The sequence below is a fragment of the Canis lupus genome, chromosome 20 (assembly GCF_003254725.2).
Source record: "Canis lupus dingo isolate Sandy chromosome 20, ASM325472v2, whole genome shotgun sequence".
Lineage (NCBI taxonomy): Eukaryota > Metazoa > Chordata > Mammalia > Carnivora > Canidae > Canis > Canis lupus.
Genome location: NC_064262.1, coordinates 46,972,802 through 46,999,928, shown reverse-complemented (window position 1 = coordinate 46,999,928; position 27,127 = coordinate 46,972,802). Strand labels below are relative to the sequence as shown.

At 50.1% G+C, this 27,127-nt stretch overlaps 2 protein-coding genes across 4 annotated transcripts in view; one reads left to right on the top strand and one right to left on the bottom strand.

Moving 5' to 3' along the window:
• Positions 1-27,127, top strand: part of LOC112666666 (ultra-long-chain fatty acid omega-hydroxylase) — a 66,754-nt gene that overhangs the window by 12,313 nt on the left and 27,314 nt on the right. Inside the window, exon 1 of one of the 3 annotated variants that reach the window (XM_025457856.3) lies at positions 25,400-25,494. The exons of 1 other annotated variant lie outside the window; for it this stretch is intronic. The gene's annotated coding sequence lies outside the window, so the exon portion shown is untranslated. Of the gene's footprint in view, positions 1-25,399; positions 25,495-27,127 lie in introns of those variants that run through there. One more of the 3 variants, XM_049098320.1, reaches the window with a different exon arrangement.
• On the bottom strand, positions 316-5,735 carry PGLYRP2 (peptidoglycan recognition protein 2). Its single transcript, XM_025457855.3, has 5 exons — positions 5,531-5,735; positions 3,283-4,410; positions 2,279-2,489; positions 1,445-1,742; positions 316-621 (listed from the first exon to the last, which is right to left on the bottom strand). Exons 1-5 carry the CDS (start codon positions 5,619-5,621, stop codon positions 532-534), a joined length of 1,818 nt encoding a protein of 605 aa, XP_025313640.1. The 5' UTR covers positions 5,622-5,735; the 3' UTR covers positions 316-531.

Below are 27,127 nucleotides of genomic sequence, written 5' to 3'. Positions count from 1 at the left end.
AATACCCCAGCTTCCTTGGATCAATACTCCACCCCTCTCTTGGGTGGGATGACTCTGAGGAGTGTGTCTTACACTGTCCCCCAAAGTCTCCAGTGGGATTGAGCTCCATGTCCTTTCAGTACCAACTTGCTTGAGAGGACTGCCTTCCTTTCTCTACCTCTCTTCCTCACTCCCCAACTGATAAGTCCTAGGATCACCTTCCCCTCCCAAACTACTTGTACTCAAATTCTTGTGTCAGGTCCACTTCTTGGCAAACACAAAGTAAGACAATGTGTGCAAACACAAATGATGCATAGATACAGGCTTTCTTTCCACTTTCTCTTTTAAAAATATTTTATTCATTTATTTGGCAACATGCACAAGCAGGGGGGAGCGGCAGGCAGAGGGAGAGGGAGAAGCAGGACTTCCTGCGGAACAGGGAACCTGATGCAGGATGATGCAGGACACGATCCCAGGACCCTAGGATCATGACCTGAGCTGAAGGCAGATGCTTCACCGACTGAGCCACCGGGGTGCCCCTCCACTGTCTCTTTATTGGGGGTCTGTGGCTGGCAGGATCATTGGAGGTGGCTTCCTTTTGGATCTCCAGGAGGCTCTCCTGGCTGTTCTGGGATTCACATTCTAGAAAAGACAGGGGAGTGTGAGGCTTGTGGAGTAGGGGCCTGCCCCTGTCATGGTGGGACCCTGGGTAGGGAAGAGGACGGGACCCCAAAGTTAGGGGGTGGGTGCAATGCCGGCTGCAGGCCAGCTTAATGAAATAAGGTGGCAGTGTGCAGATAACATGAGAATGTGCAGGTGTGAATATAGAGAATTTTTGGTAATCGAGGTCAGGGGCTAGGTGTGCTGGCTGGAGGTAGACTGCTCCATCATAAGAGCTGTCATCGGGGGTCAGGGAGGCTGGGGCTGAGCAAGCATCTTCAGGGCTGAGATTGGGCAAAGCACTGCAGGACAGCACTAGATGCTGGGCAGAGTTTGCACAGGCAAAAGGGTTTTCTGTAGAGGGTCACAGGCTAAGTTAGCATTGTGTGGACAGGGGGCCCTTTGGGTAGGGGATGAGGGTGAGGCCAAGGTTGGGTATTCTGGGTGAGGTTGTGCAGGCAGGTAGGGCTATGTAGGGCCAGGGTCCATGCCTTGGTTGGGAGGGCAGGGGTGTTAGGAGTGGATAAAGGACAAGCTGGCTGGGTCAGGGCTGAGCTGAGATTGTACAGGAGCAGGACAGTGGGCAGGGGCTGTTGCAAGTAGAACGACTGAAGTCTGGGCCTAGGTTGCCTGAATCGATGGACTGCAAGGGGGACCTGGCTGAGGCTGCGTGTGGGCACAGGGGTTACAGTAAGGAGTCAGGGGCCTGCCGAGGTTTTGCAGGCAGACAGGGGTCAGAGCTGCGCTCCGAGCTTGTGCGGAGGGACCGGCCACAGGCTGAGGTAGTGCGGCGTCTCGTACTCACCGCTGCGAAGCGCGGCCAGGTGCGCAGCAGGTTGAAGAGCGCGTCCCCGGGGCAGTCAGTGCGCACGAGCTGGCGGTGGCCAAGCAGCGTGTAGTCGGGCCGCAGGAAGCCAGCGCGCACTGCGCAGCCAGGGAGCACGTCCTGCACGGTGCGAAGCGCAGCCTCGGTAGGCAGCTCCGCAGTGTAGTTGCCCACGAAGGCCACGCCGAAGCCGCGAGAGTTGTGGCCGAGCGTGTGCGCGCCCACCCAGTGCCAGCCGCGGCCCTCGTACACGTAGCCGTCTGAGCCTATCACGAAACTGTAGGGGGAAGAGGGAAGCAGGCGCCACGCGGCGCGACGGCGGCCCCGCCTTTCCTCCGGCCCCCGCCCCAGTTCTGCACCTGACCCAAGTCCCGCTCGGTCGCTGTGGCTCTGCCCTGTCCATCCTCCTCCCACTCCCCACGTGCCACTGCAGAAACCATCCCATTTTTCTGGATCTGTCCGTCGGCATTGGCCACCTCCCTTTCTACCCTGTGCCCTCGGTGTCTCAGGTACAGCTCCTGCCCAATTCAGAGACCTTTTCAGCCTTAGGTCATATTTCATCACTGCTCCGTCCCAGACCCAGGTCTTAACCACAGGTCCTGCGTCCTTTCCTAGCTCCTACCCTAGACCCAAGAATCCCACCGCGAGAGCCAGGACCGGGTCAAGACCACGCCCCCTTTCACCTTTCTCAGCTCTCCCCAAACTCCTCCTCCGGCCCGCCCCCTTGGCTCCAGTCCAAGCCCCGCCCCTGGCCCCGCCCCGCCCACCCCGTCTGTCTCCTAAGAGGTTCCAGAGCCCACCCGCGCAGCTTACCTGTAGCCAATGTCGTCCCAACCCCGGGTATCCTGGTGGAAGTGCTGCATAGAGCGCATGTCGGCGGCGCAGTGCGCGAAATCCGTGCAGGGTGGCGCGGGAATGTATGTGTGATGCACGTACAGGAACCCGAGTGGCAGCTGCAGCGACCTCGGGCTGCCCCGATAGGGCGCGGCGCCCCAGCGGCAACGGGGGTGGATGGCCGGGCACCCTGCAGAGAAGGAAGTCCAGGGCTGGGGTCAGCCAGCGTTTCTCTGCCCGCCGCCTACACCCCCATTAGAACGCACATATGGACCATCCCTCCAGACTTGAGGACATGTCCATCTCGCACCAGACCCCCCCCCCCCCACTGGGATCCAAACTAAATTTAACAGCATCTCAGTTCCGTTGCAATATCTGCTATGCTTCCCATCACCTTGAGGATGAACCCCACGAATCTTAGCTCTTATTTTAAGGCCCTTTGCAATCCAGGACTCAACACTCTGCAGCTGGCTCTGCTCTGAGTTCTAGGGGAGGGACAGCCACAGTGAGAAAAGAGGAATTTCAGCCCCCATTTATCATTCTCTGATTGTGTGCTACTTGCTTTACTTGCTTCGTCTTTAAGCCACCCAGCACATCCAAGAGGAACCAATGATCTTCCCAGGCTTCACTAAAGAAGGTGAGTTTCGGAGAAGTGAAGCAACTTCCCTAAAGATGCACAGGAGTAACTGGCTGAACTTCCACTTGAACCTCTGTGCCTTTGTATGTGCTGAGCCCACCTCCTCAAATGCCCTCTACCTCCCCCAGCCTTTTTTTTTGGCGGTGGGGGGGGGGAATGAACTTTTATTCATCCTTTAAGACTCAAATCTAGCCTTTCCTTACCTGTGCAGCTGCCCTGGCTCTCCAGCCTGAACTGCTCTTTCTCCCTCTGCAATCGGTCCTGGATCCCCCTGACCAAATGAAGCTATGAGTGTCTGTATCTGTGTTGGGGGGTGAGGGTCATAGGGCGTGGGGACCCTTCTCACCCAGGAAGGCCTCAGTGAATTCCTTGGTAGCATTGGTGGCCACCTCTGCCAGCTGTTCTTGGCTCATGCCCCTCAGCTGAGGGTGTGTTGGCTCCAGCCTCTGTAGCAGGATGAGGGCCCCCCATACCTGCTGGGTCAAGGTGGGGGTTGAAGTTAGAGCAGCTGTGTTCTGCCGTCGGAAGTTGCTGCGAAATCCTGGATCTCCAGCCACCCCGGCTCCATAGTATTCGCTCAGCAGGTGGCTGAGAGGTGGCCTAGGCTCAGGGGTTCGGCTGAGATAATCTCCAAGGAGGACTCCATCCAGCGCCCCATTGAGGAAGGCCATGGTGACTGGCGATGTCCCAGAGTGTAAGAGTGTGAAGGTCCGGGGGGCAGATAGCTGATCCCAGCAACCCTCAGTCCCCAGGCCCGCATGGCTCCAGGTCTGAGGGCCCTGGAGGAAGGACAGACCCAGGTCTCTGGCCAGGGTGACCACCAGGAGGCTGTCCACAGTGGTTGGGGACCTGGCTTTGGCACCTGGCAAGGAAGTGTGGACATCTGGAGAGGTGACTGGGACATCTGGAGAGCCAGGTCTAATACCTGTAGAGGTGGGTTTGACATCGAGATCAGTGGCTTTAATATTTGGAGATGTGGCTCCAACATCTGCAGAGGTGACATCTGGGGGGGCATCCCTGGGTTCTAGGGATGTGGCTCTTACATCAGGAACCATGACTCCAGTGTCTGGAAAGGTGGTTCCAGCATCCAGAGGGGTGGCTGTGCTGTCCAAGGGCAGGTTTACAACCCTGCGACCCTGTAGCCCTGCCTCCAGTCCTGCCAGAAGAGGCTCCACAGCCACTGTTGAGCCATCGGGTGCCAGCACCACTCCATATTCCTGCCTGTCCCGAATACCATGTTGGGCCATGTCCTTGGTGAGGGCTCTAAGCTCTGGGCTCACTTGGTGGGGATCCAGATTGGTGGCTTTGAGATTTTGCCGCTCCAGCAGGAAGTGATGGAGGAGATCACGGGGGCCAGAGTCCTGGACTAACAGCAGCCACGCAGAAGCCACATGGCTCGCCTTGGTGGCTGGTACCTTCTGCTCCAGCTCAGCCAGGGCCTGGATGACAGAGTCCATGAGCAGGGGTAAGGTTGCTGCAGGAGGAGGAACAACATTAGCCCAGTGGCCCAGCACCCCCTTGTTCCTCTCCCTGCTGCTTCCACATTTTCTCAGTGCCCCCAACTCTTCATCAGACAACCCTATGACCACTACCACTGTCCTTGTGTAGATGAGGAGACTGAGGCACAGATAACAGGTTAAGGAGCTTAGACGATCAGTGAGCACTGGGGAGCCATGGCAGGTTCATGAGCAGGAGAGAGACATGGCCTGGTTAATATTCTAAGATTGCCCCTTTGGCTACCCTGTGGAGCACAGACTTGGAGGAAGCTAGAGTAGGGAAGGGGACACAGTGTGGGTGTAAGCAATGAAGGTGGCTGAAGCCAGGGTGGAAGCAGTGTGATAGACAAAAATGGGCAGAGTTCCCAGGTGTTTTGAGGGGGAAATGGACAGTTCTTCGTGATGAATTGGAGTTTGGGGGATTTTAGAGGGAAAGGTGTCTCTAGGGATGGCCAGGGGAGAGAGTGGGCTTGTGCCCAGTGAGGGAAATGTCAGTGGCTGAACCTAGAACCTAGGAATGCTGGACTCAGAGCTGAGTGGGATGTTGAATGATAGCTGATAATTATTAGACATTTACTATGTGTCAGGCACCATTCTAGGTGACTTATAAAATTTAACCCCATTAATCCTCACAATGACCCTGTGAGCATAGAGAGGTTGAATCATCTGCATAGGGTTACACAACTAGGAAGTGGCAGAGGCAGGATTTGAACCCGGGAAGTTTTAATCCTTACACTGTCCAGAATCTAGGTTCTTCTCCAGACAGTCTACACTATGATTCCTCTATAACTTTGTTCTTTTCTTTGCCTAAAATGCCCTTTCCTGTTTCTCCATCAAGTAGAGTTTTTATCCTTCTTCCTGTCCTAAATCTATGTTCTCTCCTCCAGGAAACTTTCCTGATTTTTGCTCTTCTGGCCCAAGCCCTTCCCCTAGCTTCTGTCCTGACCTCACGGGGAGCATCTGGAGACTGGAGGTTCTTTGAGACTGGGGCCTCCTGAGGTATCCAGCGTCACCCTGTACAGGGCTGGACACAGAGGGGGCAGCAGTCCACTTTTGCAGCACTGAGTCCTGGCCCCAGATCTCTGCCTTCTGACCCACCTGTCCCTGGCTCCAGCCGCAGCAGCAATCCGAGCAGGATCCAGAGGACACCCTGGGCCACCATTGGGGGGTTCCAGCTTCTGAGGGGCATTTCCAGTTGACCTTAGCTGAGACCTTGGCAGAACTGGAAGAGGATAGGCATGGAGAACTGAGCAGTGCCTTTGGCTACTGTCAAAGTCCAGGGGTGAATGACATGGCTGCCCCTTGCGGAGCTGTGGGCGGGAGGTAGTGGAAGCATGGAAACAGAGTGCCATGGGTCAAGGTCATCTGGATTTCAGGGGCTCTCCCATCCTATCCTGTCCCTCCCAGGCTGAGGTCAAGGGTCAGCAAGCCAGGCCCATCCCAGGAGGGGCCTGGAGCCCAAGTAGTTTACACTCCAACAACTCTGCCCATTCCCAAGAGAGGTAGACTGAGGCCAGTCCAGCAAGCCCTACTCACTTCCTGTAATTATTATTCTGGAGCTGCAGCTGGCCACCAGAGGGGACTCTCACCTGCCTGCCCAACTGGTAAGACCGGCTGTGCTGGTGGAGGAGAGAGAAGGAAAGACCTTGTGTTGGGACTGCCTCTTGCCTTCTTTGCTGCCAGCACCTCAATCTCAGGCAAAGGGTGGGTGCAGGGGCTGGGGATTGTTTTTGATGAAGCCTGTTCTGAGCCCCTGGTATCAGGAGCTATCACCTCTTACCCAGTTCCAGGTCCTGGGCCCAAGCATCCAAAGGTAGCGGGGGAGCAGGGATGGGGCTGGAGCATTCAAGACCCTGGCTTTGTCCCAGAAGCTGGCTTCTGGGCTCACCTGGGTTGACAGTGAGGGGTCCTCCTCTTTTCTGGTGCAGTGTGGGTGGCTGAGTCCTGTACTGATGAACCTGCCTCCCCTTTATCCCAGTGTCAGGTGGGATGGGCTCCAAGTGGTTGGGGCTGCGGTGTGAATTGCTTCATTGTGGGCCTCCCACCCCGAAACCAGCCTGGGGAGTTTCCAGGAGGCCCACCAGGCTGAGGACTCAGCATGGGGCGGACCCTGGGCGGGCCTGGGAATGCCCAGGCTGAGCCAGACCTGGGATTCCCCAGGGGGAAGGGGGGGCTTCTGCAGATATAGAGTATCCTCTCTCTGGGGACCCAGCATCACACAGTGGGGGCTCAGGGAGTAAGGTGCCCTGGGAGGGAGGGGATGGAGGCCACTCCCCAGGGGATTCCAAGGAAATCTCTGCGTCCCAGTTTCCAAGGATTTGGAGAAAGGGGCGGGGAAGGGCGGGCAGGGAGAGAAGGTGGCTCTGCCTGGTAAAACCACATGGAGGATTTGGACTGCATGTCTACCTGGTGGGAGGGCTGAGTGAGGAGAGGAAGGCATTCACCTAGGGTGTAAAATTGAAGGTGTTGCTGAACATCTGTCATCAAGTCATATATATATATATATATATATATATATATATATATATATATATTTTAAGTCATATATTTTTAAAAGATTTTATTTATTTATTCATGAGAGACACAGACACACACACACACACACACACACACAGAGAGAGAGAGAGAGAGAGAGGCAGAGACCCAGGCAGAGGGAGAAGCAGGCTCCATGCAGGGAACCCGACCTGGGACTCAATCCTGGGTCTCCAGGACCATGCCCTGAGCAGGTCCTAAAGGCAGGTGCTAAACTGCTGAGCCACCCAGGGATCCCCCATCAAGTCATATTTTAATGTGATATTTTAAAAGACCAAAGTGGATGCAAAAAAAAAAAAAATCCATGTTAAACAAAATACCAACTTTTTAGAGAAAGACAGGATCAAGAACAGCCCTGTGCTGAGGCATACTAGTGTCAGAGGTGAAAGTTAAAATCAGGAATTGTGATCTTGTCTTTGTCTCCTTTGCTTTACCGCTAGTGCTCCCAAAATGGGGTGGCTAAGGAGATCCCCACCTAGTGTCTACCTAGCAATGATCTTGCCTTGGCATATGGATGCTGGGTTTGTCTCTCTGTGTCTCTCACCGATTGTAGCCTCAGGGGACCCTTCTGGCTTTATGTCACCATCCATTTATGCTCATTTTACCCAGCCGGAAGGTAAGCTCAGAGGGGTTAAGTAACTTGCTCAAGGTCACATAGCTGAAACCTGGGGAGTACTCCACTATTCTGTGTCTGGGTCAAGGTCAGAGTAATTCACACTGGGAACCTGTTTGCAGACTTGCTGTGGAGTGACTTCACACCCAAGAATTCCTGGGCCAGCCAGCCAGCCAGCCAGCCGGCCTTGATTCCCTTTTGAAGCTTTGAATTGGTGGCAGAGGCTAGGTAGAGTCCAAGCTAGAAGCATGTTATGGCTGGCCAGCATTTCCCTTAGAGCCTGTCTGGGATTTGTGTCCTCGGGTAGGACCCTTCCTCCAGGAAGCCTCCCTGATTACCCCTGGTTCCCCCCTTTTCCCATCCTGGCTCTCTAGCCCAAGGTACCTCCCTTTGACTTGGGCCCATTCATACAGAGCTAGGAGTTTCTCTGTCAGGTTCCATCTCCCCCAAACTAGGACATGCATGTTCCTCTTACAGTGCCCAGAAGTACCTGGCACAGGCCAGGGCCCAGGTGGGTGGCAGGGAAGTATTGCTGAGTGCATAAAAATTCCTGATTGAGGATCTGGGGTCAGTTTGGGATTGGATTCTGAAACACGAACATGTACACACACACATGCAGGTACCCACACTCCAAAGGGCCTGGGCTGGGCTGGGCCTGGGAGTTACAAGAAAGGCTGGGATTCCCATGACGAATCACCACTCCCTGCCCCTACTTCCCTTATAACTCCTGAGGACCACCTGTCAGGTCAAAGCCCCTCCAGGCTGCAGAGAGACCACTAGTCTCAGGAGAATAGTCGTTGTCTGGGGCCTGGGGACAGCTCTAATGGAGGTAGCCTTGATCCAGCCCTGGGCCCTGGATCTGAAGTGAAGGTGGGATCATGGCCAGAGGAAGAGGAAATTGGGCAAGACTGGGCTTGGGGCCAACTTCAGAGTTAACCATGTTCACTTTGGTAGCAGAAGAATAGTCACGAAGACCCTGATAATAATAATCTTTAATAATAAAAACTGCAGTATGCAGGGCTTTAAGCTAAGATTTTATATTCCTGCATTTTTTTTTTTTTCTTCAGCTCTGGGTTTTGTTAAGAGATGTAGAACAGGAGTCTGCAGATGACAGCCTGTTATGTATACAATGTCTTTTTTTGCTTTTGGGGTTTTTTCAAGGTGAAATCCACCCAATATAAACTGAACCATTTAAAAGTGTATAATTCGGGGCACCTGGGTGGTTCAGTGGTTGAGCATCTGCCTTCGGCTCAGGTCGTGATCCTGGGGCCCTGGGATCCTCGAGTCCCGCATCAGGCTCCCTGAGGGGAGCCTGCTTCTCCCTCTGCCTATGTCTCTGCCTCTCTTTCTGTGTCTCTGATGAATAAATAAATAAAATCTTAAAAAACCCCAAAGTGTATAATTCTATAGCATGTAGTACATTCATAATGTGCAACCATCACCTCTGTATGGTTCCAGAACATTTCCATCACCCGGAAATAAAACCCTGTACCCATTAGCAGTCACTTGTCTCCCAGCTTCTGGGAACCACTGACCTGCTCTCTATCTCTATGTGTTTGCCTGTTCTGGACGTTTCACATACATGGACTCAGATACTATGTGACTTTTGGTGTCTGGCTGCTTTTTCACTCAGGATAACATTTATGAGGCTCATCTGTGTTGTGGCATGAATTGGTACTTCTTATCATGGATCATTCTTTTTTTCTGGCTGAATAATATTCCATTGTAGGGATGTGCCACAATTTGTGTAAATAAACAAAGAAATTTATGTAAGTAAATTACTAGAGCACATCCTCCCCCATTCACTTACGTATTGTCTATGACTGTCCTCATGCTGCAATGGCAGAGTTGAATCTCAGCATCAGAGACCACCTGACCTGCAAAACCGAAGTATTTAATACATGGCTTCCCCTCCCCCAGCTTTATTGAGATATAAATGACATGTAACATTGTGTAAGTGTAAGCAGTGCAACATGATGATTTGATATGTGTATGTTGCAAAATGTTTACCACAATAAGGTTAGTTAACACATCCCATCACCTCACATAGTTATCTTTTCTTTCTTTCTTTTTTTTTTTTTTTTGTGGTGAGAACTTTTAAGACCTACTCCCTTAGCAACTTTCAAGTGTTACGATACAGTACTGTTAACTAGAGTGACATTGCTGGCCATTGGATCCTCAGACCTTACGTATCTTGTAACTAGAAGTTTGTACCCTCTGACCAGCATCTCCCCGTTTCCCCATCCTCAACCCCTGGCAACTACTACTCTGCTTCTATGAGTTCATTTTATTTGTTTTTTTAGATTCCACACATAAGTAAGATCACACAGTCTTTGTCTTTGTCTGGCTTATTTCCCTTAGGATAATGCCCTTAACTTCCATTCATGCTGTTGCAGGATTTCCTTCTTTTTTTATGGCTGAATAATACTCCATTATATATGTACACCACCTTTTAAAAAACTATTCATTTACTGAGAGACTCTTAGGTTGTTTCTACTTCTTAATGATGGTGAATCATGCTGCAGAGAATATGAGGGTGCAGATATCTCTTTGGGATAGTGATTTCATTTCCTTCAAATATATGTGGACTTTCAATAAAAAGTTGAGCTGAGCCATTTAAGCCAGGTCTAAATCCTCACTCTGCTGCTTACTAGCTGGAGCGAGTGGGTTAATCTCTAGCTCTCATTTTGTCTCTCTCCAGAATGGGAGAATAGTACCAACCTCATAGGGTTATTTTGGGAGCTAAATGAGGTGGTCCTAACTGCATAGACCATCCTTGCATGGGGAAAGCGGGCAATGAGTAGATTGTTTCTGCTCACTCAGCCACCGGCCCTAGCCTCCCCAGCAGAGGTGCCAGCCCACAGGATACTCTATGATGGCTGGAGTCACGCTTCCTGTATGAGTCTGGATTCACAGGCATGTATTATTTCTGTATCTGGGGTATTTGTCTAAGCCAAGGCTTCCCTGCTGGCCTTGCCCTCACAGCAGCCAGCTGGGCTTCAGGGCTGGGCCTTCAGCCAGTCTGGAACCACAGCCAGATCACTGAAGCCAGGTAGACTAGCCCCAGAATTGGTAGAACCCAATTTGCTAAAGGAAAAAGCAAAGTTGTAGTGTGAGTCAATGACTCCGCAGCCTCCAGCCAGGGGCTAGCAGGGAGAAGTTGACTTCAGTTGCATCTTTCTAGGAGAATAGAGGTGAGATTTAATCTCTCAACACCTGGTCCTAGAACTGGAGAGGAGGGAGTTTTGTAACTGAGGACATGAGATATTTTAGTGAAATCGTGAGCTCAGCCCTTGGCGGTATGCTAGAGGCCAAGAATGAGTGTGGAGTAAGTGGGGCTAGATGTTGGTACACCCTGGGGAATATTTACTGAGCACCTACGGCTCCTAGCTGTTGTCATCCTGCTATGAGAGAATGACACAAGGCAAAGGGCTTTAACCACTCTTTTCTTTTCTTTTTTAAAGATTTTATTTATTTATTCATGAGAGGCACACAGAGAGAAAGAGGCAGAGACACAGGCAGAGGGAGGAGCAGGCCCCATGCAGGGAGCCTGATTGAAGACTTGATCCCGGGTCTCCAGGATCAGGGCCTGGGCTGAAGGTGGCGCTAAGCCTCTGGGCCACTGGGGCTGCCCACTATTTTCTAAACAGAAGAAATATATTCAAAAGTAGAGAGAATTATATAGTGAATCCCCATATGTATCCATCATCCAATTGACATGTCAACTCATGAGCTATCTTATTTTTTCCATAACTGCCACCGACTGCCTCTCTTCTGTGATGTTCTCTGCCATTGGTGATCATTGCCTAGCCCTATTAATCTGCTAGCAGCTACAACAGAGTGGTATTGGATGATTTATTCCTTCTTTATTTATTAGCTGGAATACGTCTAGAGAGAGAAACAACCTCTCATCTACCATTTGGTTTCCCAGTGATACAATTCACATGGAAAGACAAGATCAAGGCTTGTCATCTTTCCTTCCCTGGTTTTCAGAGTGGTTACTGGGCTCCTTAAAATCCTCCAAAGGTAAATAATGAGATTTCCCTCTCCCCCCATATTTTTACAAATCATGGATTTAAACTATTGAAATGTGTCAATACATTGCTGTTTAAAAAAAATTATAATATTCAAACTACTATGTCTTCTTTGGCCAGTGGGAGCCTCTTCACTTTGACTCCTGAGTTCTTTTGACAAGACTGTTTCTTGCTTTATGATGTAACAAGATATTCTTGTATATTTCCTGCCACAAGCCTGGGAAATCAACCATTTCCCCAGGGAGCCCTTCTTTCTTTGATTGGAAAGTGGTACTTAGAGATAGCAATCAAGGTGATAAAGGTGCTCATGGCTGCTGGGTTAGTTGTTGATTCTAGGACTTTTCATTGGACAGAAATAGGAAATCCCATACCATTTTTTCTTTTTGATTATTTATTTAAAAATTTTTTGAGAGAGTTAGAATGTGGGTGTGAGTGGGGGAGGGGCAGAGAAGAAGAAAGGGAGAGAGAGAATCCCAAGCAGGCTCCACGTCCTACGCCCTTGTATGGAGCGAGATGTAGGGCTCATCTCATGACCCCTGAGATCATGACCTGAGCCAAAATCAAGAGTTTGATGCTTAACTGACTGAGCCACCCAGGTGCATCCCCCTATCATTTTAAAAATAAAATACATTGGGGATCCCTGGGTGGCTCAGTGGTTGAATCTGCCTTCAGTCCAGGGTGTGATCCTGGAGTCCTGGGATCGAGTCCTGCATCAGGCTCCCTGAATGGAGCCTGCTTCTCCCTCTGCCTATGTCCCTCTCTCTCTCTCTCTCTCTCTCTCTCTCTGTGTGTGTCTCTCATGAATAAATAAATAAAATCTAAAAAAATATGTCATGAATTTATGCTGATACTTCCAATTCTTATTCAGAATTACATGGTTCTTACTTAAACTGATCGACCTTATACCTATATTTTCTTTTTCCTCACACTGGAAATCCAAATTCCCAATTTGCTTCATTCCACAATCACGGACATCAATCTTACAATAACATGCCAATGGTGCCTGAAACAATATGATTATTGGAAACTGGTTTAAGCCTTTCTCTCTCTGGTTCTTTTTGTCCTTTGGGCATATCCCACTGTGGGTGTGCTATCAAATTACTATGCTATCAGGTCACTTGAAGTAGTTTCTTTCTGCACATTTGTACCATTCACCTGAACTTTTTGATTTTTAAGGGATTTTTTTTTAAAAGCAGGAAGTTTTAACTTACAACAGCACCAACAAAAAAAACACTTCATGATAAGATTATACATTACTGTGTAACAAGAAACATTACATAACTAGAAAATATCTAAAACAATAGGATTAATATTATAATTATTATTATTAATTTGTTACAATTGTTGAAAATTCATCTCATGATTCCACCCTTCTGTTTAAAAATATCTCTGAAATATTATATTATAACAAATTCAACTTAGAGTAGCTGGGCCTTTCAAATAAGGTAATGTCCCATTACTTTTTTAAATTGTGAAATATACATAATATAAACCTTATTATTTGAACCATTTTATGTGTACAGTTCAGAAGAATTAAGTACATTTACATTGTTATACAACTACCACCATATTTATCCCCAGAACTTTCTCATCTTCCCAAACAGAAACTCCGTCCCCACTTAGCATAATATCTTTAAGGTTCATCCATGTTGTACCCTGGGTCAGATTTTATTTTATTTTATTTTTTTTTGAGAGACCAAGAGAGAGGGAGAGGGAGAGAGAGAATCCCATGCATGTTCCATGCCTAGCCTGGAGCCTGACTTGGGGCTCCATCTCACAACTCCAAGATCATGACCTGAGCCAAAATCAAGAGTTGTATGCTTAACCAACTGAGCCACTCAGGCGTCCCTGTTTTTTTCCTTTTCAGGCTGAACAAAATTCCATCATATAGATAGACCGCATTTTGTTTATCCATTCATTTGTTGATGGACATTTGGGTTGTTTCCTCTTTGGGCTTTTTTTAAAAAAATATTTTATTTATTTATTCATGGGACACACACACACAGAGAGAGAGAGAGAGAGAGAGAGGCAGACACAGGCAGAGGGAGAAGCAGGCTCCACACAGGGAGCCTGACGTGGGACTTGATCCGGGATCTCCAGGATCACGCCCTGGGCTGAAGGCGGCGCTAAACCGCTGAGCCACCCGGGCTGCCCCCTCTTTGGGCTTATTGTGAATAGTACTGCTGTGAACCTGAGTGGACAAATATTTGTTTGAGTTGAGTTACTGTTTTCTTTTCTTTTGGTATATACCCAGAAGTGGAATTGCTGGATCGTGTGGTGATTATATGTTTGATTTTTTAAGAAATTGCCACACTGTTTGCCATAGTGGCTGCACCATCTTACATTCCCACCAGTGGTTCATAAGGGTTCCAATTTCTCTACATTCTTGCCAACATTCATTATTTTCTTTTTTATAATAGCCATCCTAATGGGTGTGAAGTGAGGGAATTATTTTTTGAATTTAATATTACCTTAGAATTATGTAAGATATTTACGTGATTCTAAAGTCAAATCTGCAAAACAAGGTATATAGAGAAACATCTAGCTTCTATTCGTGTACTTTTCATCATGTTCTTTTCCTCTTCTTTAGGTAATCCTTTGTAATTTTTCATGGTCTCTCTATATATATCTCCCACTTCCCTGTTTTTCCACTTAATATAGTTTCTTGGAGATCTCTCCATGCCAGGATAGAGAGAGATTCCTCATTCCTTTTTACAGCTGCAAAGGACTCCATCATGTAGCTGTGCCTTGGTTTATTCAACCATTCCCTATTGATGGGCTTATGGGCTATTTCCAGTCTTTTGATATTTTAAATAATGCTCTTATGAAAAGCCATGTTCATTTACCTTTTCTTACTTTTGCAAGGGAATCATTGGGATATATTCCCCTAAATGGATAAATGTGTATATATTTTTGCCAGATATTACCAATTTCTCCTCCCGAGGGCTTATATCTCTTTGCCTTCCCACTAGTAGAGCTTTTTCATTTGATCTGATGGACTTCTATACATACTTCAAAACCTATCTCCAAGTATCCTGGTTTTGGGAGGCCTTTCCTTCTCCTCTGGCTTTCTCCTCTTGGCTTTTCCAGCTCTAGGCTTCTTTCTCTGGCTCGGCCCTGACCCTGAGAGGTTGCGAGTGTGTGTCCAACTCTATATTTTCCAGACCGAGGGCTTCTTGAATGCAGGCTCTAGGCCTGAGTCTTCCTAAGGCATCCAGCACAGAACAGAACTGGGCACAGAGAGGTGACAATGACAGATTTGCTGTCTGAACAAAGGACAGCCCCTTAGCCCTGGGCCTCCCTTGCTGGCTCCTACTAGGCCAGGGGAAAAGAACCAGGTCAAGCCGGCCAATACCCTGGCTTCTGCCATCTGCCCTCTCGCTGAGACACCTGTACCCAAGGGTGGTAAACTCCGTGTGGGTGTCTGTGACCTGCATGGCTCCCACGCAGAGGGATGGAAATCTGCTTGAGGTCAGGGAGACCCCATGTCCAGTTCAGTCTTCCCTCTCCCTAGGTGGAGCATCTCCCCTCTCTGTGCCTTGATTTCTTCAATCTAAAACAATAATCATGTGTCTATCTCATGGCCTGAGCCAAGGAATCAGTGGTATAAAATCATATCAACTCACTTCCCACCATTTATTTATTTGCTATGTATTTATTATTGCAGTGAAATTCATGTAATGTAAAATTAATCATTTTTATTTTATTTTTAAAAATATTTTATTTATTTATTCATGAGAGACACTGAGAGAGGCAGAGACACAGGTAGAGGGAGAAGTAGGCTCCCTGTGGGAAGCCCGATGCGGGACTCCATCCCAGGACCCTGGGATCACGACCTGAGCCAAAGGCAGATGCTTAAACACTGAGTCACCCAGGCACCCAAATTAATAATTTTAAAAAAGAGAATAGTACAGTGGCATTTAGTATATTTACAGTGTTGTGCAACCATCACCCCTCTTTGGTTCCAGAACATTTTCATCACCCTGGATGGAAACTCCATGCTGATTATGTAATGACTTTGCATTTCCCCTCCTTTCAGCCCCTGGCAACCACCACTCTGCTTTTTTTGTCTCTAAGAATTACCTATTCTGGACCTTGCTTATAAATGGGATCATACACTATGTGACTTTGGTGATTGGCTTCTTTCATTCAATGTGATGCTCCTGAGATTCATCCATGTTGTAGTGTGTGTCAGGGCTCCAATTCCTTTTTACAGCTGAATAACATTCCATTGTGTGTGTAGGGGGCATTTTGTTTATCCATTCGTGATTTCATGGACATTTCAGGTGTTTCCGGTTTTGGCTATTGTGAATAGTGCTGCTGTGAACATGTGTGTACACATACTTGTTTGAATACTGTTTTCAATTCTTTGGGGTCTGTACCTAGAAGTGGAATGGCTGGGCCATATGGTACCTCTGTGTTTAACTTTTTAAGGGACCACCAAACACTTTATATCTCTGTTGCCTCACAGAGCCAGTAAAGAGAGAATTCCAACTGAAGAAACCTAAGTCCCCATTTTATAGCCAAGGAAGGGTAGTCTCCCCACACCATTCTGTGCTATTGACCATCAGAATAACCCCTGTCTGCTTAGTGACCCCTGGGTACCAGACACTTGCTAAGGAGGGGATTAGGATTGGGGCACCCCTTTAGGGGCACCTGGGCGGCTCAGTTAGTTAAGCATCTGCCTTCAGCTCAGGTCATGATCCCAGGCTCTTGGGATCAAGCCCCACATTTGGCTCCTTGCTCAGCTGGGAGTCTGCTTCTCCCTCTGTGCCCCGCCCCTCTTGTGCTCTGTCTGAAATAAATAAAATCTTTAAAAAAAAAAAAGATTCATTGTCTCTCCAACTCTGGAATCTGACAGATCCGTGTTTAACTCCCAACTTGGGCAAGTTGCTTCTTTCCTCGGAGCCTTCATCTCTCTACCTATAAATGATCATAATCCAAGTCCTTCCTTTACTGTGAAGAATCAACATGGTAATGTAGGAGGAGGATGGAACCTATATTATACTTCTGATTTATGATGGATGAAACCAACAAAAAAGTGGTCGCCTGAGACTTGGGTGGGGGGTAAAGTACCTCACTAAAAGTCACAGTTACGTAGCAGTTTGACTGGATCCACCCTACAAGCATTTTTTGAGAAGTTTCCTGAAGCTTAACCCTTCTGGAAGCTAGGGAGGAGAGATTCCTAAGGGAGATCCTCTGGGGGTGGGGGCAATTTGCTGCTCGGTTGCTTTGCTCTTTGGGGAGCTGACTTTTGACAACAGAGAGTCTTGCTGAATCAGCCTGGGGTAGCCTGTGGTCATGAACCACAACTGATTCCCTGGTGGAGGTCACCTCTGCCCCCACCCACTTATTCCTCCTCTCTGTTCTACAGTTTATATCAGCACAGCAAGAGGCAGGGTGACTTCCGGTGCCCCAAACAGGCATGGGCCAGGCACTTCCTTACTTCCAGGCATAGGTCTTCTCCTTCTGGTCCCTCTGTTGGGGGGCACCCTTAACCCTTCCCTCTTCTTTCTGTAGTGCATACATTAGAACTTTCAGGATCTGGCTTCTAACCCTTCTAATCTCTCCTCAGAGGTCACTTTCAGGTTGGAGCCTCAGGCCCACCTTAAGAGGGAAGGAAGATGAACACTCTCATTTTACAGTTGAAAAGAAAGAGGCACAGAGATGCTAAGAGATGTACTCCAGGCCTTAGAGCATCGTGGTGAGAGGGGGACCCAGGCCTAGACACCCACAGGCTTCTTCTAAAGGGACATTCTTATTGGCCGAGGGACAAAAGAGTTGTTTCTGATAGGTAGAGGTATGTGGGGAGCTGCCGAGCCTGATTAGTTGAGGGGTGAGTAGTTTGACCCGCTGAGGGGCACGAAGGTGGAGCCTACTTGTCTCTGAAGCGGGAATGAGGTACCATTTAGCCTATACTTTGCAAATCCCATAGCCCTGGGCCCAGGTAGAGGGAGGTGGAGATTAATTCCCCCACCGACTATGGGGAAATGGAGACAGGTGTGTGTGTGGAGGAAGGAGGGGGCTGGGTCCCTCCAGGCAGAGTCCAGGAGTAATCTTGTCCCCTGCCCTGCATCACGCCTCCTCCAGCGTGACCTGACCCCCAGTCTTCTGGCCCAGGCGGGCAATGTCCTTGCACCTCGGTCCTCCCAGCTCTCTGCTCCCCAGCGGAACTCGCAGGCCACCTCTCTAGCTTTTGAGGACCAGGGCCTCTCCTCTCGCCGCGCGTCTCGATGGGGTGACCTAACGCCCCGGGCCCCTTATTGCGATTATCTCTTATCTCTTCCCGTTTGGCATCTTTCTTTCCATCCCTTCTTTCCTTCTCCCCTAGCTAGTCTCATATCTCCGTTGAAAACGGCAGTCCGGATGTGGCCCAGGCCCAAACCCTTGGCGTCGCCCCTGACTCTCCCCCTTCTCTCACACCCGCACCTCGGCGGGTCCCGGCACCTTTCAGCGAACCCCCAGTTCTACGCCCTTTGCCCACGCAGGCCCTGCAGCGCGGCTGGGCGGGTCCCGAGCCGCGGCCTCCTCCCCCGGCTCCTCCTGCCGCTCTCGCGCCCCCTTCAGGCGGCGCGTTGAGTTGCAGCCAGAGGGAGCCGCTCAAATCTAGGTCGGCACCCGCTGCCCCGCCAAGTCCGCCTCCTCCCCTGCTCGCCCTCCCGCGCGGCGCCACCTTCCCCCCAGAGGAAAACCCCAGGCCCTCCCAGTGGCTCATCAGGCCCTGCACGACCTGTCCCGTCACCTTCCAGCCGCTGTCTCCTCCCACTCGCTCTCTCACTGACCCTGCTCCCCCCTCACTGGGCTCTTGGCTGTTTCTCCAGGCAGGGTCCAGCCTCAGGGTCTTTGCACAGGTCGTGCTCTCTGCCCCGACAGCTCTTTCTCCAGTTAAACTCCTCCCTGCGTCTGGTCTCCGCTCAAATAGCACCTCAGTGAGACCTTCCTCATCTCATTATCTCGCTGAATTGTCCCCCATAGCATACATTCCATAGAATAACCTTTTTTTTTTGGGGGGGGGGGGTGAAATTATGTGTTTCTAGTTATGCTTTATTGAATCTCCAGAAAGCAGGAATATGCACTGTAGAAAACACCTGGTACTCCCTGGGAACTTGGTGTTTGTTGAATGAATATGTGCCCTGTGCCAGCTGGGGCTAGGGAAAAGGCAGAGAGTGAGAAGGAGCACGTCTACCTGCACAGAGCTCACAGCTAAACAAACCATTCCAAGAGTGAGTTTGCTGGGACTGAGGACACACCGGGGCTGTGGCTGCATCGAGTGTGGGTTTGAACTGAGCCCAGAAGTTAGGGAAACCCTCAGAGAAAATGGCCTTTGAGCTGATAGCTGAAGGAGAAGTAGGAGTTAGCCGAGCAGGTGAGAGGGAACAGAATTCCAAGCAGAGGGAACAGCATGTGCAAACGTTTTGAGATAAGAGGGATGGCCTTGAGGGGTTTGGCAAAAGGGTTGCAAGTGGCAGTGAGCAAGAGCGTGGCAAGTGACGAATTGGAAGGAGCTGTTTGCTCCTGCGCTCAGCCTACACCCCTGAACTGCTCTGTCCTTTGCTTCAAATCTCTGATTTATCTTCTGTCTTGTTTCCACCCTTCTGCCCCCTAGTTTGTGTCCTGGGAGGCCGACTTGTATGGACCACTCAACCTTTGTCTTATGACTTCTGGTTGGGTTCGGCCAAATAGGGAGCCATAGCAGGCTTTGGAGAGAGAGAGAGAGAGGAGACTAAGGCTAGAGCACTAACATCTCCTCTCCCCTCCTGTGTGGTCCGTACAGGCTGCCTGTGTCCCTCAGCCAACAGCTCTTGCCAGGCAGTCCTCTCTTTGCACATAGTTCTATCAAGTCCAGGTTCCAGCAACTGCTTTATTTTTATTTTTTATTTTTTTTCCAGCAACTGCTTTAGCTCCATAGCCCCATGTCCCAGGGCTCTGGGGTGGTAATGGTTCTGGGCTGTGCTATCTTTTTGAAATAGTGCTTTTATTAAACTCTTTTCAAAATACACCATTTGAGCATTCCATTTCCTGCTGGAACTCTCTCTCTCTCTCTTTTTTTTTATTGAAGTGAAATTCACATAACATAAAGTTAACTGTCTTAAAGTGTACAATTCAGTGGCATTAGTACATTCACAAATATTGTGCGACCACATCCCTGCTGCTTAGCTCCAAAATTTTTCCATCATTCCCAGGGGAGATCCTGTACTCATTCTCCTTCGATATGGGCATCACTCCTCACTGATCTGTCCCTCAATCACTGACGACCCCTCATGTGCTCCGTCTCTGTGGATTTATCTATTCCGGACATTTCATAGCAATGGGATCATACAATGTGCAACCTTTTGAATCTGGCTTTTTTCACTCAGCATGATGCTTTTGAGATTCATCCGTGGGGTCATGTGTATTGGGCTTCATTCTTTTTTATGATTGAGTAATGTTCCAGCATATGGATGGACCACATTTGTTTATTTATTTATTTATCCGTTGATGGATGGTTGGGTTGTTTCTACCTTTTGGCGACTGTGACTAGTGCTGCTATGAATATGTTTGGACATATGAACATGCAGGGACATTGAGTCCCTGTTTTCACTTCTTTTGGTTATATACTTAGGAGTGGAATTGCTGGCTCATATGGTAATTCTATGTTTAGCTTTTTGAGGAACTGCTAAACTGTTTTTCATAGCGGCTGCACCATTTTACATCTTCACCAACAGTGTTTGAGGAGATTGCTCTTCTTTTTATCTCTGCCCCCAAAAAGTCTGCTGTGAGCTTCTGGAGGCCCAGGAAAAACTCTTTCCCTCACTCCTGCCATGCTCCTCCTTTGTCCACTTCCACACGTTTTTCTGGTACCATCTCCCTAATCTGGCCACCGCCCCCAAGTCTAATCCTCCCACTCAGACTGTAGTTTGTTGGTTGCTGCCAGGCTGAGGACACTGGTGCCTGAACCACAGAGCCCTGTCCCTTCTGAGACCCCGGGCCACTTGACCTCTGGGCACAGGCCATGGTGACTGTACCTATTACCACTCTTCCTCAACCTCCCAGATGTGGCTCGTCTCTCCCTCTAGATCCATGCCTCTGGCTGTTCTCTCTTTAAAGGCAGCTGAGATCAATGCTTCTGTCTCTCCATTCTCTATCCACCTGCTCTCTAGAGACCTCACTAACACTCAATCCCTGGGCATCCATGTCTTCCCAAGACAGGTGACTCAGAGATACACTTCTCATGATGGGCCCAGCTGCCTCCTGGTGCCTCTTCTTGGCAGACCGGGCTCCTCAGCCTCGGCACTGCTGACATCTGCGGAAGGATCATTCTCTGTGTTGGGGGCTGTCCTGTGCACTGGAGGATGTTTAGCAGCATCCCTGGCCTCTGGTGACTAGATGCCAGTAGATCCTCCCCCTCCACAAGGTGACAACTGAAAATATCTCTGGACATTGCTAAATGTCCCCTGGGGGGATAATCTGTCCCAGATGAGAACTGCCGGGAGTGTCCAAATCAAACCACACACTCCAAGGGCTGACGTTTGCTAGCCCATGCTTTGTGCCAAGCATGGGGCTGCGCACCCTGTAAACATCATCTTGTGGTCATCTCCTTCATTTTATCTGTACAGGGAGAGGCTTACAGTGGCTGTGTGCCCGGCCCAAGGCAACAGGGCTAGGAAGCCTACTTGCAGTGGCACCTCATCCCTGGGCCCTTCAACTTGCTTCTCCTTCCTTGTCTTCATTTCTCTGAGGGCAGAGAAGCTGGGCTGACAGCCTCTCTTCTCTTCCTCTCCTCCTCTGCTGCCTGGAACCCCACATCCAGCCAGTCACCAATGCAGATGTTCTCCATATCCCTAAAAAATCCACAACCCTGGGGCACCTGGGTGGCTCAGTCGGTTGAGTGTCTGACTTGATTTTGGCTCAGGTCACCATCTCAGCATGGGATCCAGCCCTGAGTTGGGCTCCAGGCTCAGCAGAGACTCTGCCTCCCCTCTCCATCTGCCCTCCCCACCCACCCCCACCCCACCACTCATGCACACTCTCTCTCCCTCTCTCTCTGAAATAACTAAATAAATCTTTATTTTTTATTTTATATTTTTAAAAAGGATTTTATTTATTCATTCATGAGAGACACACAGAGAGAAGCAGAGACACAGGCAGAGGGAGAAGCAGGCTCCCTGCGGGAAGCTTGATGCGGAATTCAATCCCAGGACCCTGAGATCACGACCTGAGCCAAAGACAGACGCTCAACCACTGAGCCACCCAGGTGCCCCACTAGATAAATCTTTAAAAAAAAATCCACAAATCCCTAACAAGATCAATAAGCTCCAATGTGCTTTAAAACAAACCAATTAAAGGGAGCTCCTCCCCTGCTCAAGCACCATCCATGGTTCCTCATTTCCTGCCAGATCAACCCTCAGCCACTGGGACTGGTTTTCAAGGCCCTTTCACATTCACTTCTGCACCCCTCCTCACCTCTCACTCCCCAAGGCCAGAGAAAGCCACCTGCCCAGGCACACCCTTCAGTTTCTCTGTGCCCAAGCCCCACCCCCTTTCCTGCTTCTGTTGAAATCCAACCTCTCCCTCAAGTCCAGGCTCAGATGTCACATCCTTCACGTAGCCTTCCCTTCTGCCTCCTCCAAACAGCAAGGCTTCAATTATTTGTATTGCCTCTTCTTCACTTAGGAACACTGCCCCCTCTCACCCTCACAGAGGGCCCAACACCCAGTAAGAGAACATTCCTGAAACAAAGAGGGATAAAAGACATCAGCCAAATTTATCACCTGCCAGGACAAGTGGGCATCTTACACTGGCTTGACAATTCCCTCCGAGGTTCAATGAGCTCCACTGTCTCTCATTTTCTGGAATTAGAGAGAGTTGAGTGTCCTAATATTTCCCAGACTCGAATCTGGGACTCTTCAGCCTCATCCTCCATCTTCGTCTTACTCCAGACAGATGGCTTCTGATATTGAAATTTTAGTTATTCCCAATCATCTGCCACCGATTATCCTCCATCCATGTATTACCTTTTATTACCTAATAGTTTTCTTTCAGCCATCTTCCTTTGAAGACTTATTATTTTATTTTTTTATAAGATTTTATTTATTTGAGCGAGAGAGAGCAAGAGAGAGTGTATGAGTGTGAGTCTGGGGAGGAGCAAGGGCAGAGGGAGAGGGAGAAGCAGACTTCCCGCTGAGCAGGGACACCTGCCCCCCATCACAACCTGAGCCGAAGGCAGACACTTAACTGACTGAAGCCACCCAAGCCTTATTTATTTTAAAGCAAAATTTATATAACTATTATTATATCCACAAGGCAGTAGATTTGGTGTCCAGGGTGAGTCTATTTTTTTCTTCTATGAGTCAAAACAAATCTCTCATGTGAATTAATATATAAAATAGAAAATGAATCGAAAACATTCCTCCATGTGCCATCTAAAATTACCAGGCCAAGATAATTTATATCAGACGTTGGACACTTGTATTGAATTTTGGGAGCCAGCCAGAGTATTTTCTGTGTGGTTCAGACTTGTGAAAATGCATTCTTCACTCACTCATCCCTTCTTTTCTTCCCCAGCTTCATTAAGGTAAAATTGACAAAAATTTAAGGTGTACAGTGTGACTCAACTTTTATTCTTGTGTTTTAGGTTTCAGCTGGCCACCTGACACCCAACTCAGATACCAGCTTCCTCTTTACCCCGTTGCAAAACCCTGTTACATCTCTTCACTGGTAAAAACTTCTTGCTGGATATGTTTCTTTATTTTCTTTCCCTTCCCCGACTCTGCTTTAGCCTCAGATCCACAAGGGCAAGGGTTCAGTCTGTTTTTATTCTCTGCCATGTTCTCAGCACCTAGAACAATGCTCCGGTCTTTCAACAGCACATCCTTTCAACCACATGGATTTATTCTGAGCCAAGCACTGTCTAGTCCTGTACCAGCTGAGCCTGGGGTTTCACCCTAAGGGAGACCCCAGTCTCAGGGGGAGACAGAGCCAGCCAAAGTAAGACTTGCTGATTGAAGTTTGTACATAGATATGGCTGGGAAGCCGCTGCTTTTTCTGAACTAGGGCATGCAGAGCAGTGCTTGCTGGTGGGGCTGAAGGCTGGAAGCTCCACGATGGTTAATAATAGCAGTCAGCACTTGCCTAGAGCTTACTGTATGCTAAAATACACAAGTGCTCCCTACACCTTGAAAGAGGGTTTCTCAATCTCACTGTTGTTGACATTGGGGCTGGATCAGTCTCTTTTGTGAGGGGCATCCTGTGTGTGTGCTGTAGGATATTTCACAGCATCCCTGGCTCTACTCACTAGAAGCCAGTAGTACCCCAGCATCCAGGTGTGATGACCAAAGTGTCTGCAGACATTGTCAAATTATCTCCTGGGGGACAGAATTGCCTTGGGTGACAACTGTTACCCTAAAAAATTATAGCAATCTTCTGAGGTGGGTGCCCAGTGAGTAACTAGTGGAGTCATTTGGACCATCTGCCTCCAGAGTCCACACTCTAACCATTGTGCTCCAGGCTTTGTGTGTGGTTCTGGCCCCTGGCTCTGTCTTCTAAGAGCCTAGCACTGCTCAGGACCTGCTCCACCCCTTGGCCCCATCCACCGTCCCCAGGCTAACCAGCCCCAAGATTAGACTTCCCACTTTGGCTTGTCCCCCAAAGCCAGGGGTGGCTCACCTGTAACTTGTAAAAGCATCAAGAATTTATTTTTGACAAATCAAAAGGCTTTGGAATGATCATCCTGGGGAAAAAAATTCTGAATTTCCTTGCCCTTTCTTTAGCTTCTTTATGGTTCTCTGTGGTTTTGGCTTTGGAGCTCACTGAGAGGAGGGCGATGTTTCTCATAGCTTCAGGCTTCTCAGGATCTGACCTGGCCCCTGCCTGAACCCAGCCAGTCACGTCTCTCCTCCAGTCCACAGCATGTGCCTTAATTTCTTCAGATGATCCTGTAGTTACGGCTGGAGCCTTTGCTCTCTCTAGTCTCCTGTGCATTTTTTTTCCTTTGACAGATATTTCCTGAATGTCTAGTATGTGCAAGGCCGTTTGGCCCTAGGGAGGCAGTGGAGAGCCAGAGGCCAGCTGTGAGTCCTTCCACCTGTCTGCCCATTTGCCCAGATCAGCCACCCACCCAGGAATGGTATCTCCGTTTCACATCCAGGGGCGGGGCTGACCCTGTCTGGACCCATTTGGAGCAGATAAATTGGTCAAGGACAACATCCTAGCGGGATGGTCAAGTTGGCTGACAGTGGGTGGGTGGGGTGGGAGGAGCAGGACCAGAGTCTGGTGCTCTTTGTTGAGGCTGGAGATTAACCTGGAGGAAGAAGCCTCTGCTGGCAGTAGAGCCCCAGCAGGGTGGGTTGGATCCAGACGGATCAGGAGGCCTGGCTCCCACAGGCCGATGGAGTCTGAGGATTCCTGGGAGCCCTGTGGGTCCTCAGGGTTGCTGGCTTAGGGACCCCTTTCCAAGCTAGGGAGCAGATCCCGAGGTGGGGGCTTGGAGGGCTACTGGGTCGAGAGGAGGGTGTTAAGGAGCAGGCCACAGGGGGATATGGGCACTAACTGGCGCCAGGCGCGGGCAGAGGGCCAGGGAGGGTGATGGTGTGTGCGGCTGCTGGGTGTCCAGGTCTTCGCGTTTCCACATGTCTCTTTCGCTGTGTCTGTGTGTGTCATTGTCTCCATCTCTCCACCTGTCAGTTCCTCGGTCTCTGTCTCTGGTTCTCTCCATCTCTGGGGGCCCAACCTGGGTCCCCGCCCAGAGGCCGGCCAGGCCAGGGGCGGGCCAGGGGGCCGGGCCGGAGGCGGGCCTCGGGGCTCGGCCGGGCGGGGTTAAAGGGCCGGGCGGCCGACGGCGCGGCCGGAGCCGAGGTTGCGGTGCAGGCGGCTCGGGACGGAGGGCGGAGGCCGAGACCCGCGAGGTGAGCGAGCGCGGGGCGGGGGGTGGGGGGGACCCCGAGCGCGGCCGGGCGCTGCGCCGTAACCCGAGGCGCCCCCGCGGGCGCGGACAGCGTGGCGGGGAGGGTCCCCGCGCCTGGGGGCCGCGCAGCCCCAGGACCTCGGCGGCGCTGGGTCCCCGACGGTCGCGGCGGGCCAGCGCGGTCTTTTCGGTGGGCGCCCGGGCTGTATCCTTCTCTGTATCCGTGGTGGGAAGGGACGCCAAGAAGACCCCGCTCTCCCCATCAGGACAGCTCCGGGGGATCCCAGCCCTGCCCAGTGCCGCCCCCTTAGGGCTGGAGTCACCCCACAGCATCTCACTCATGGACTTGGGGCTTGCCATCCGGCTGCCTTCACAGTGCCTCTGCCCACCCATGGCAGGCCCAGAGCCTCAAACGCCCCTCTATGAGCAAAGGAGATGCCTTCCTGGGCCCCAGAGTTGGCCGGGAGGGTTGTGTGAGGTCCCGTAGTTGGTTCTAGCTGATGTTTGTTGGAAGCTGGAGAGATGTATGCTGCTTGGTGTCCCAGGGCCTCTCCCTGCCCGCTTGGACCAGGGGATGGCTAGCCAGCCCAGACCATGCCAGGTGGCTGAGGACCGCCAACTGGGGACTCTCAGGAGGGAGGTGGGAGGGAGACAGTGGGGGAGCTGGGATTTGAACAAACCAGTCCCGTCTGACCCCAAAATCCTGTGTGCTTTCCGATGGCCCCAGCCTGTCTGGATAGCCCAGCTTGGGTTTCTGAGCGGTAACATTAGCTCTGGGCTCCTGTCCAGCGGTGACCTGGGTTGGTATCCACAGAGGGGCTTGGATGACTCTGCAGACAGGGAATGAGACCCCATCCCTCCTCCCTGGCAAGCCTTGGGCTCCATTCTCCAAATCCCAGATAGCTAGGCAACAGTAGTGAATATGGTGGCAGCCCCAACATCAGTGAGAGGCACCTTTGATCAAGGGCTTGCTGTGTGCCAAGCACCAAGCTGAGCACACTAAAAATGTGGCATTGTCATCAAAGCCCTGTGAAATGGGTAATATAGTTCCTGTCTTGCATATGATGAAATTAAGGCTCAGAGAGTGCTGCAGACACTTACCTGAGGTCACACAACTAAGAGGCAGAGCTTTATGGAATCCTTTCTGAGGTTCATGCCCAAGTGTGGCCACACTTGGTAGAGATGGTGGGCAGAGACAATCGCAGTTCTGGAATGATCTAGATTACTGGTGGTTTTTATAATTTTTTCTTCCATTATCATTTCCTTTGGGCCAAGGAAGCTGCAGGCAAAAGCAGTGATGAGACTCTTCTTCCCACCTTGATTTGCCAACTTGGCTCTGCCCTCAGAACTGCCCCTGAAGTCCTTTCTCAGAACCCCAGAAATTTGGAGTAAGCCACCTCTCAGCTCAGACTTCTAGGGCCTTACAGTTTAGGAGTTTCTGGGGTCAGGCAGCCCTTTGGCACAGTAAGGGGGTGCCATGAGCAGGGATGGGGGGTAGGCTGTCCTGACTACAGGCTTCCAGAGTGAGTGAAGGGCAGTGTGAGTGCATGTGGGGCAATGGAGCCAGTGTTGGGTGCTTGGTTGCCAGACTGCTGGGGGGCCCCAGGACCTGCAGGTCAAGGAGAGGCAGATAT

Excerpts from the sequence above, each read along its gene's own strand:
- PGLYRP2 (XM_025457855.3), bottom strand. The coding sequence starts at position 5,621 with ATGCCCCTCAGAAGCTGGAACCCCCCAATGGTGGCCCAGGGTGTCCTC. Across the intron at positions 4,411-5,530 it reads GCGGCTGGAGCCAGGGACAG|CAACCTTACCCCTGCTCATG; the intron begins GTGGGTCAGAAG and ends CTCCTCCTGCAG. Across the intron at positions 622-1,444 it reads CCTGGCCGCGCTTCGCAGCG|AATGTGAATCCCAGAACAGC; the intron begins GTGAGTACGAGA and ends TGTCTTTTCTAG.